The 12,164-nt window shown below is 46.4% G+C and overlaps 1 protein-coding gene across 2 annotated transcripts in view; it reads right to left on the reverse strand.

Annotated features, from left to right (window-relative positions):
* Window positions 1-5,207: 5,207 nt before the first annotated feature.
* Window positions 5,208-12,164, reverse strand: part of BAIAP2L2 (BAR/IMD domain containing adaptor protein 2 like 2) — a 110,261-nt gene continuing 103,304 nt past the window's right edge. For both annotated transcript variants that reach the window (XM_088455067.1, XM_088455068.1), the window contains one exon: window positions 5,208-5,688. In XM_088455067.1, the coding sequence (XP_088311193.1) occupies window positions 5,613-5,688 (76 nt within the window). In that variant the 3' untranslated portion in view covers window positions 5,208-5,612. The remainder of the gene's footprint in view (window positions 5,689-12,164) is intronic.

Below are 12,164 nucleotides of genomic sequence, written 5' to 3' on the forward strand. Positions count from 1 at the left end.
GGGGAAGCAGAGTGAGTGAGGGGATTACAGGGGGATGTGCAGTGATGGGGGAGCAGAGTGAGTGAGGGGATTACAGGGGTGTGTGCAGTGATGGGTAAGTAGAGTGAGTGAGGGGATTACAGGGGGATGTGCAGTGATGGGGAGCAGAGTGAGTCAGGGGATTACAGGGGGATGTGCAGTGATGAGGGGAGCAGAGTGAGTGAGGGGGTTACAGGGGGACTAGCAGTGATTGTGGAAGCAGAGTGAGTGAGGGGATTACAGGTATTTAGCAGTGATGAGGGAGCAGAGTGAGTGAGAGGATTACAGGTATTTAGCAGTGATGAGGGAGCAGAGTGAGTGAGGGGATTACAGGTATTTAGCAGTGATGGGGGAGCAGAGTGAGTGAGGGGATTACAGGGGGATTAGCAGTGATGAGGGAGCAGAGTGAGTGAGGGGAGTACAGGGGGATGTGCAGTGATGGAGGAGCAGAGTGAGTGAGGGGTTTACAGGAGGATGTGCAGTGATGGGGGAGCAGAGTGAGTGAGGGGATTACAGGAGGATGTGCAGTGATGGGGTAGGAGAGTGAGTGAGGGGGTTACAGAAGGACTAGCAGTGATGGGGGAGCAGAGTGAATTAGGGGGTTACAGGGGGATTAGCAGTGATGGGTGAGCAGAGTGAGTGAGGGGGTTAGCAGTTATTGTGGAAGCAGAGTGAGTGAGGGGGTTACATGTGTTTAGCAGTGATGGGGGAGCAGAGTGAGTGGGGGGATTACAGGGGGATGTGCAGTGATGGGGGAGCAGAGTGAATGAGGGGATTATGATGGGGGAGCAGAGTGAGTGAGGGGATTACAGGGGGATGTGCAGTGATGGGGTAGCAGAGTGAGTGAGGGGGTTACAGAAGGACTACCAGTGATGGGGGAGCAGAGTGAGTTAGGGGGTTACAGGGGGGTTAGCAGTGATGGGGGAGCAGAGTGAGTGAGAGGATTACAGGAGGATGTGCAGTGATGGGGGAGCAGAGTGAGTGAGGGGGTTACATGTGTTTAGCAGTGATGGGGAGCAGAGTTAGTGAGGGGGTTAGTGATTGTGGAAGCAGAGTGAGTGAGGGGGTTACAGGGGGATTACCAGTTCTGGGGAGAGCAGAGTGAGTGAGGGGTTTACAGAGGGACTAGCAGTGTTGGGTGAACATAGTAAGTGAGGAGATTACGGGACGTGGTGGGGGAGGACGGGTAGGGGTTATGGGGATATTCCCAGGAAGGGGGTCTTCATTTTACCACCCTTACTTCAAGTCACAGCGAGAACTTGTCAAAAGCCTGCCAAAATTCTAACCTGGCAGTTTAGCAAAAACCTGTCAGACGTCTGTGAGAATCCTACATGCAGACTGAGGAGCCCCTCAGTCTGCATGTAGGATTCTCACAGCCCCAACAGAAAAGAGGATGGTACCAATGATAATCAATAGATAAAACTGGCAGGCGTGTGACAGGGTCTTGCTGTGACGTTACTTGCGGTTGACCAGAGCTCACTTCTTTGTGTTGTGTTCTCTGGGTTCCCAACGGCAGTGGTAAAGGCCGGGAACGGAGAGTGGGTTGGCAGTGGGCATGTGCGTCACTATGGATCGGCCAATAGCAGGTACAATACATCCTCAGTAACCGATGCAGAGCTCACTTCTGTGTGGTTCTCTTTGTTCCCGGCGGCAGTGGTAAAGGCCGGGAACTGAGAACAGGTTGGTAGTGGGCATGTGTGTTACTATGAATCGGGCAATAGCAGGTTCGGGAGGCAGAACAGGGACGGGCTGCTTTTGTAGTGAGGTGGCTGGTCCCTGGGGAGTAGCCAGCCACCAGGAAGTGCAGTAGTAAGCCGGAACTGGCCCCGATGAGGGAAAAACTTTTAATATATGTATGTAAAAATACAAAATCTGCAGCCAGCAGCCCCCTGACCCATCAGCCCACCACGAATGTGAAGTCTATGGCCAGTCCGCCCCTGATGGTAATGTAGCAGGAGGCATCACACCTCCTGCTTGCATTAGTGATCTGAGTTGCATCTTAGGACGCATTAGCTCATCTGCGACAGCATTGGCTGACTGCGTGGCCGATGGGTTCGCACAAGCCGGCCGCTGCAGATACAACAAAGAGGCAAGGAAATCTCCATCCTCCGACAGAGATCTTGGCCTCGTATCTCCCACACAATAGCGGTGACACACCTCCATTTTGAAAAACGGAGGCCGCTGCTGCCCGCTCCCCGCCCCCAAACAGCATCAGACTGACAATCACTGACAGTCTGATGCCGTACTGTGTCCTACGTCACAGACTGCACATACGCACTACGGGTCCGGCGCACACGCAAATTACCAAACATCTGTATTTTGCTCTAAACGCAGCACCTCTGTCCACATCTGCTGAATAAGGCCCATAGCACACATTGGGAAAGCCATTGAAATGAATGGGTAAAGACAGTGTCGCAACTAAGGGGGGGAGCTAGAGGGGCACATGCCCAGGTGCAGAATTTGAGGGGGTGCTGAGACGGTCAGAGAAAAAAAAGTGATGAGTCAGAAACATGCCATGGTGGGGGTAGGCTTCAGATGGTCGGCCAGGGCTGGATGAAGGGGGGAGCACAGGGGGACCCCCTCTCTCAGAGCTCCCGCGTTCTATGTTTATCTGATGTCCGGTCCGGTGATTATGACAAGTCTCCGTGCCTGCGCCGCTGGACTAATCAGCAGAGCGCAGGCATAGGGATTGGGATCACCCAGCACAATAACGATTTTTTTTCCTTATCTGCACTGCTGTATACGTGCTAAAGAACAGTGTGTGAGGAGTCTGCCGCTGCCTTAAGGAGGAGCAAGGAGAAGTTCCAGGTAAGTGGTGGTGGGGGGGAGGGGTAACAGGGCCTTAACTAGGGTGGTGTGACATGTGCCACAGCACAGGGCACCACCAGGGCAGGGAGCCCTGCTTGGGCCTGTCAATTTTGTATTTTCTTTTTAGAACCATTCTCACTTTCTTTCTTTTTTTTATCCCCGGCATCTCCTGGTCGCCCCCATCTCCTCCCTGGCTGACTCCCCCTCCATCTGGCCACCTCTCAAAGCACCTTCAGTCACATCCTCTTTTATTTAATACACAAATTTTAAAAATACTGTCCTACCCGGGACTCAGGGGGAGGAACACAGACTGCTGTAGAGACACCAGGTTTTTTTTTTGAAAGGACAGACTCTATGGTTATGGTGGGGGAGGGGCGCCAAATTACTGCCTTGCCCCGGGTGACAAAAATCCTAGTTTCGGCCCTGGTAAAGCAGGAGATTTTTAAATCAAAATTAGTTAATTACCCAGTTTTGAAAATTCAAAATGGCTACACTTTGTTTGATTTGAGAATAAAATTATTATTTTATACTATAAACTAGAATGTTTGAGCCATTACTTTACAATCTTATATACATTTTTGAGCGCTTTGAAACTGCCGAGCAATTTCAACCTTTTCTAATTTCCCCTCTAAGACTCAAAATACATAGGTTGATTTAAAGTTTCTTGCACGTTGGCCACAAGTGCAGATGCATTGCGTGCACGGAAATATTAGCCTGTTTTTATAGTTGCCAGCGTTAATGCAGGCGCAGCACAATTGTCCATGTGATTGTGTAAGTAGCCGATATCACTATCAGTGAGCATTACCTGGTCATGTGCCCTGCGCACGCTCAACAAAATATAGCTCAAAATTCTGCCTACACACCCCCAGAATACTCGGGTTTATTTACTAAGGGGAGAAAAGGGAAAAAACGCTAAAGACAGAGGAAATCCCTGTACATACCGCTTCTCAGTATGTACTAAAGGGATTTTCTCTGCCTGCAGCCTGCCAGCGCTAAGTGCAGGCTACAGTATTACACTGCACCTGGGGCACTTAACGCTGCCATAAACACCTATGGCAGCGCTAAGTGTCCCATGTATTACTAGGGGAGAGGGCATTTACCGTCTGCTGACTTCTCCAGCACTGATATCGCCTCCTGTAGCTTGCGGTATCTGCTTCTCTTCACTGGAGAAGCAGGACTTGAGCAGTGTTACTTTGGTCGTTTGTTATTAAAGTTTATTGAAAAAAAACAACAACAACAACTCCTCTCTGCTTCCTGCTACTCGGGACTCCGGAGACCTGGTGACGGTGAGTACACTGTACTTTGCTGTGCTGCTTACACCGCCGAGGGGGTGACTTATCGTTCACCCTCCTCGGCGGATCTATTATTGGTAATATCTGCGGCAGCCAGCTCCTGCTTCGCAGTGCTAGCAGGCGAGACAGGAGCGGCTATAACTTCACGTTAAGTGGAATGTTAGTAAATAGAACCCTCAGGCTACATTTGAACACCCCATTGTTGCATAGTTAGAGGCAAGTGGAAATGCGGCTGAGTTGTGTATGACCCTTACTCGCCTGTAGTTGCTCACAGGATCACCAAGACATACGGTGGGCCCAGGTGATACAGGGGGCGTGGCCAACTCTGGGAGGTATGACCACACCCACTTTGTGAAAAAAATTAAAAATACCATGCACTCTGCCGTGAAGCTGCATTTGGTTCTGGGCCCCACAGACAAGCCTGGGCCCAAGAAATTAGTACCCGCTTCTCCTCCCTTTCTGTGCCCCTAATTCCTCAAAGTTGAGTATGCCCAGCAACAGAGCATGCACAGGGCTAGAAATGTTAGGAACCATCTGCAAAGTGTGTGTGCAATTATAACAGCAGATAGGTACAAAGCCACATTTCCCAAGACTATGTGCTAACATAACAATAGAGGTACTCACCTGATTGACTAAACTGAGCAATAATATTAATAACAGAACAAATGATTTCTAGGGATAGATATTAAGGAGAACTACTTTGAATCTCCCATGCTTATTTATTAATGCCTTTTGACACAACTGCTGTTCACTGCTAACATAATTATTTTATCATGGTAATTTTTACAACATGCTCTAAATAATATAAATAGTAGTGGACATGGGTGTAACTAACATAGGTGCAAGGTGTGCAGCTGCTATGGGGCCCAGAACTTTGGGGGGCCCATCTTCCTTGTCAAAGTTACATGTGTTATATACATTTGTCACCATAGGGGCCCTTAAAAACTTTTGCTATGGGGCCTTCAAATACCTAGTTAGTCCCCTGGTAGTGGAACATCAGTACTGCCCTGTGTACTAGGTATGCAACAGTAAGTTCACATTTTATTCTAATTTGTTTTATTAGACTGTTTTCATTATTTGTTAACATGATCAGTTTTCAAGACAACTTATATTACAAAGATTTTAATTGCAAGTTTACTAGTACATACCTTGTTCTTTCATTTCTGCAAACATCAATACAATTTGTCAATACAAAACAGATGTTTATGCAGAAACATCAACATGTTGACATCATTCACAACAAAGCAACACTGAAGACATTAGCTTTAATAGGTAATATTTACAAACATTAGAATAGGTAAAAGAAATTTACATTAAGTTCAATATCTGTTTCCAACTAGTGAATACAGATCTGGATATAAGCATATATTTCAGGGCTAAATATATCCTGTTGGCTCTGTTTGATTAAAGGGAGTAGTGCTTCTCTGTTGTGCCTAATGGTTTCCATTTCATGGAGGCATGATGTTTAGGGCTGACTGCAGCGCCATTCTCTCCTCACCGAATAATTGGTGCAGATCGATCATCGGTTACAGTAGGGCGAAGCTTAACAGTCGCAAATGGGTTTGTTCCCCTGGAGGAATGAGAAAAGTAATTAAATCATATTTTTGTGTAGAATTTTTATGAAATGTGTGAAAAGTAACTTTTGTGTTCTGAACTGTTTTTGGACATGGAGGGGTGGTTCAGAGGTGGATGTAGTGAAGCTGTCAGGGGCAAGTGTCCGATGTTTTCCCACTGCACATGCGATCTGGCCGCACTGAGCATGCACCGAGACGATTACCGCACAGAGACGCAGAATGAAACTGCACAGAGAACCATACAATTGCGATGGCCGTTTCTGGGTGGTAACTGGGGGGAGGGTGGTGGCTACCCATCGTTGCACTGACACCAGCACCCATGGTATGTCACACTTCCTGCGCCTGCCATGGGCAGGTGCAGTGTCCGATGGTACAGCCGATGATACACCGATAGTGCAACTTTGTACGCACATCGGCAGAATTCTGTGTAACTGTTGGGCGCCCCAATAGGATACCATAAAGATGCAGTAGCCTCCACCTTTGAATCAGCCCCAGGGTGTCATCCTCACCAGAATAATTCCATCTCCTTTACTCCCTAACTGAACAGAGGTACAGTATATTTTACCTTTATCTGCATGGTTTCCTGCCAATAATTTGTTATTTTTCTTACCGTACCCAAACAATTTCATTTTTGTAAACCAAATTTAGCAGTTGTGGAATCATGGACTGTAGTGGGTAAGAGATGGCAGAACACACAATCTGTAATGGCCATTTATAGGTAATATAGGGTTGGGAAAGAGGAGCAGGAGCAGGACACTCTTCCCTCATGTGCTTTTCCCTCCCTCATTTATACCATAATCTTCTCCCCTTTGACAAGTGACACCAAATCTTTGGTGGCTTAGGGGTCTATTTATTTACTAAGCCTTGGAGGAGATAAAGTGGAAAGAAATAAAGTAACAACCAATCAGCTCCTAACTGTCATTTTCCAAACAGCCTGTAAACTGACAGGAGCTGATTGGCTGGTACTTTATTTCAATCCACTTTACCTCTCCCCAAGGCCTTGTAGATAGACCCCAAAGTCCCAAACAATCAGCTCCTAACTGTCTCTTTTCAAACTCAGCCTGTGACATGGCAGTTAGGAGCTGATTGGTTGGGACTATTTATCTCTGTTCGGTTTTCTCCATCCGGCTTAGTAAATAGTCCCCTTTGTGTACCACCGGGCTCAAGTTCTTTGCCCTCTAGGCCCCCATGCTGATCCAGTTTCCCTGTATAAGTCTTTATAAGTCTTTTGCACTTTTTTCTTGTTTTGTTTGTACTGTTTCTGCTAATGGGGTTCCGGATGAAAAGTCGACAAGCAATAGCTCGACACACAAAAGGTAGACATGGGTTTAGGTCGACAGGTATGAAAGGTCGAAGTGGGAATGGTCGACACAAAACTGGTAGAAACTTACCGGAGGGTTAGGGTTAGGCACTAGCCAAGACGCTTAGGGTTAGGGATTTGCCCTAACATTTAGGATTAGGCACTAGGAGGGATGGTTAGGGTTAAGCACTTAAGACATCGGGGACTGGGGAAACGGAAATAGTGGGTCGCACCAAGGCTCATATATATGCAGGACCACCCTAATAACACTAAACACCTCTCTACAATTAGTATATTATCTCTATAAAGGGGTGCCACTCTGGGATACATTAGTACATTAAACAAAAGAAGAAAGATTCCCTAAATAAGTGCACAATGCCCTGCAAGCATAATGACTAAAACGTAACCTTTATTCTTAAGATTAAAAACCACACAAGTGGTATATTAAAACACAGCAAAATAAAAAAAAAATTATAACAGAAAATAAATGTTAAAAATACTTATTGGTGCTCAGTTCTCACATTCATATACTTAATAGTATTTATATTGTTTATGGTTCAATTACAGATGTAGTGTAAATGTAAATTTTAGGATCACTTGTTATTATTATGAAACATATTATCGTCCCTTAAAGACTTAGGGCCTGATTCAGAGCCGGACGCTCTGACCAGAGCGCTCGCTCTGAATCAGTGTCCTCCTACCTAAAAATGGAGCGGTCTCCTGGCCGCTCGCATAGCTGTGGGTGACCACCCACAGCTATAGCGAGCGGCCAAAAAGATGGTCGCGATGGTCAAGACCATCGCGACCATCGGGCTTACGACGAGACCCTGCGGTAGGGTCTCGCTGCCGCAAGCCCAGGAGTGCTTTTGGCTCTATTAGAGCCAAAAGCACTCCCACTGACATCACTTGTGATGTCAGTGGGGCCGGCCCCAGACGGTAGGCGTTCCCATGGGAACGCCTCCGTCTGGGCAGCAACGCCCCTGGCACGCCAACCAAAGGGGGCGTGCTGTCCTCACCATCGACAGCACGCCCCCTTTGGTGCGAGACCCATAGTGACAGCTTGGCTGTCGCTATGCGGGTCTCGCGCATGCGCACGACGGAGCTCCCTCCATTGTGCGCATGCGCTCTAGGGCACCATCTAGCCGCTTGCGAGCGCTCAGCACTCGCAAGCGGGTCTGAATTAGGCCCTGATTCAGAGCTGCTCGCTGCCACTGCCCGCAAGCTGGGATTGTGGGCATCTTTTTTTTTTTTTTAATCTCCAGGCCGCTCGCAAAGCATTTTTATTTTATTATGGCTGTCCTGTATCGATCGAGATTTAATATAGGGCCTCCAATTAGGGATAGTATACAATACAGTATACTACGGGTGGCCACGACCATCGATGGTTTGCAAACCATCAATAGTCTATGACAAGTGTTTTTGCCATCAATGATGAGCATCGCCGGTCGGCACATGCGCGGGCACTTGTCACGGTATTTTTTGTGAAAATACCGTGATAAGTGTGCGGAGGGGATTCGCAGGGACAGAGGGCCTGATTCTGACCCACTCGCGAGCGCTGAGCGCTCACAAGCGGGTCGATGGTGCCCTAGTGCGCATGACGGAGGGAGCTCCGTCGTGCACATGCGCGAGACCCAAATAGCGACGGCCAAGCCATTGCTATGGGTTTCGCACCAAAAGGGGCGTGCTGTCGATGTTGATTGACAGCACACCCCCTTTGGTGGGCGTGGCGGGGGCGTTGCTGCTCTTCCCATAGGAACGCCTACCGTCTGAGGCCGGCTCCACTGACATCGCTAGTGATGTCAGTGGGAGTGCTTTTGGCTCTGATAGAGCCAAAAGCACTCCTGGGCTTGCGGCAGCGAGACCCTACCGCAGGGCCTTGTCGCAAGCCGATCTTTTTGGCCGCTCGCATAAGCTGTGGGTGGTCGCTCCAATAAGAGGTAGGAGGGTCCTGATTCAGAGCGAGCGCTCTTATCAGAGCGTCCGGCTCTGAATCAGGCCCAGAGCTTTATCGCAAGCTCTGTCCCTGCAAGGGATTTTTAGTAAATCCCTGTGATATTGGCTGAATTCGCAATGCAAATTCAGTCGGTAATATCACACTACAATCTGCATTCAAATTGCGGATTGTAGTAAATAGACGCCTATATGTGTGAAATTAAGTGAACCGAAATTAAAACATAACTAATAATAGCTACGGTGGCAATAATCAGTGTAAAAATATATGTGCACTTGATATATTATTATGAATGTTGTTCCTCTACTATCTGTGTATTCTCATAAAGCAGGGGTGGGGAACCTTTTTTCTGCCGAGGGCCATTTTGATATATATATCATTATTCACGCGCCCGGTGCACACCACGCCCCCTCTGTGTGATGTCACACGGGGTGGTGCCACAATCACCTGTGATTACAGCAATACCCGCAGCATCCTGAGGATACTCTGGGGAGCTGTAAGGCCAGCGGTGTGACCGTCTGAAGTGTCCTAAGGACGCTCCAGGCGGCACTGCTGCATAGATTCTGGCTGCAGGGTGCCACTCTAGGCACCCTACTAGCCAGATGAAGCTAGCGGAAAAAAGCTCAGAGGGCCAGACCAAATGATTCCGCGGGCCTTATATGGCCCCTGGGCCTGATGTTCCCCATCCCTGTCGTAAAGGAATAAAAATATGTGTAATACTAAACTGTGTATGTATAGTAAATAAACATATGTGCTCCCATAACATCCCCAAACTATTGATTAACAAACACCCTGGGTGTGATATCTAATGTGAAACCTTCCACTCTGTGTTTAATAAATAATATTATAGGTGTCATAATGAAGTGATCCACATATCTTTGTGTATAATCTAAGATGATACAATATAAATGTATTATTAGTGCAAACATAATGCATATATGTGAGCATATAAACCATATATACTCATATATGTATATATTTATCTAATTTAATACATAACAATAAAAATGAAATACTTCTATTAGGTATCTTTATATATACATTAACAGAAATAAGTGATGAAATGTTTCATGTTTATAATTATTCATGATTAGGGTAATCTCTATCTATTCTTTATGAATTATCTATAAATAAGTGTAAATAAATTATATATACAGTTAATAGTTAATATGAATAAATAGGTAGTTATATAAACTAGTACATATATATATATATATATATATATATATATATATACACACATTTACATATACACACACATCTCCTGATGCTAGCAAATATTATCTTAACCAGATAAAACTCAATATAATCAAGCCCCAATCATGAATCAGGGTTAGGCACGGACAGGCAGGGTTAAGCACCAAGAGAAGGGTTAGGTTGAAGATTAGGGTTAGAAAACAAAGAAACCATTTTTGTGTCACCCATACACATGTCAACCTTTTGACCCTGTCGACCTACATCCATGTCGACATTTTGTGCGTCTACTGTTTGTCCCTGTCGACCTATTGGGGTCAACCTATGCACTGTCAACCTTTTTATTGCCAATCTAATGAACCACACCCACGCTAAAGTACTTTTTAAGGCACTGCAGACCCCTTGTGGCGCCACATAAAGGATGATAATAAAAACAATACAGTGTCTACCCCAGTCAGTACAGTAAAGGTTTCACCTTCACTTCTTGATAATTATTATTGCTATCAATAACATTTATATAGCCTGAATTGAAGGCTGAACATATACTGTGACAAAGGAAATCAAAGCACTTCAACCTGTTCTCTATGTTGTTGATTTTTGTTGATTGGCACCTAATTAAGGTCATACTACAAGGGTAATTTGCTTGTGCTATATGTGGGCTTTTTAGTTGGCAATGTGAGTGATAAATCATGTAACAGTGATCACTCACTAATTGAGTATTTTTTCAGTATATTAAAGCAAAAGAATTAATCACTTCATTATAAGTTTCTAAATCTACATGAGTGCTGGGCACGTCCCCAAAGTGATGAAACAGAGGTATGCCACAAGTCCATGCCTCTTCCTACAAGGCCACACCCCCTTCCCAGGTGCACACACACACAGGCAGTCTATTTGGGACACTGGGTGTCACCGACCCTAGTGACGCCACTGAAAATAGGAAATAAATCACTGCCGCTGCTTTACAGATTACAGAGAATTAGACAATGAAGCCCCCTTCCACACACATCATTTCTGTACAATTTCTTGCAATCTTGAACAATGTATTAAGATTGGAAAACTTCCATTTAGAGCATCTCCCTTAGGGCCATGTTTATTAACATTATTTTTGCTAAAATAATGTGAAACCTGGTGTTTTCACACCACATCACATAAATGTATTAAAGGGTAATTGGAATCCAATCTCTTCAAGTCACATATTTTTAGTTAGCAGATCATATTTCCCATACTTGTAATGGGAAATGCTATCTGCCTGAAATTTACTAAAAATCAATTGTAAAAAAATACAGGGGAAAGCCCTGTGATAATAACACCATCTTCAGATCAAGGCTTTCCCCTGGTTCCCCCACTCTTGCTCCGCTCTTACAGGCAGAACAGGGCTGACCCCAGTAATCTGCTTTGTGGTCTAAATAGACCACAAGCTGATTACTGTAAAAAATTTGTTCAAAATCAAACACTTAGCGGGACCGTCGATTGGTCACCTCCTCTGACCGGCGGATCAGCTGATGCTGCAATCAGCTGAGCTGCCAGCACTTTCCTGCATCTCAGCTGATTGCAGCATCAGTTTATCCGACAATCAAAAGAGGAGGTCGCCGCTGCTCAGCCCCCTGGTCAGGTAAGTATTCATCTTCTTTTTTATGGTGGGGTGTCCATGACGGGGAGGCAGCAGGCGCCGGTGGTGGGGAGCAGGTGCAGTGGTGGCGGGGGTCAGAGGGGCCAGTAGAGGAGACAGGAGCCTGGCAGCAGGAGGAGACCCGGGGCAGGCACAGCGGGTTTAAGGAGGCAGGAGCCGGACAGCAGTAGGAGGAGCCAGCAAGCTGGGACAGGGACAGGAGAGGATGCAAACTTTGCACCAGTCCCAGAGAGCCGGGGGAAGACAGGCAGCAGCAGGGGCGGCGCATGCGCAGAGACAGTCCCACTATATTTGTTGACAAAAAATACAGTGAGAACTGTGCGGAGGGGATTCGCAGGGACAGAGCTTCCTCCCAAGCCCTATCCCTGCTTGACAATTTTGATACATTCTTGTGATA

Source organism: Taudactylus pleione, unplaced genomic scaffold, assembly GCF_031769625.1.
Source record: "Taudactylus pleione unplaced genomic scaffold, aTauple2 ptg000642l, whole genome shotgun sequence".
NCBI classification, from domain to species: domain Eukaryota; kingdom Metazoa; phylum Chordata; class Amphibia; order Anura; family Myobatrachidae; genus Taudactylus; species Taudactylus pleione.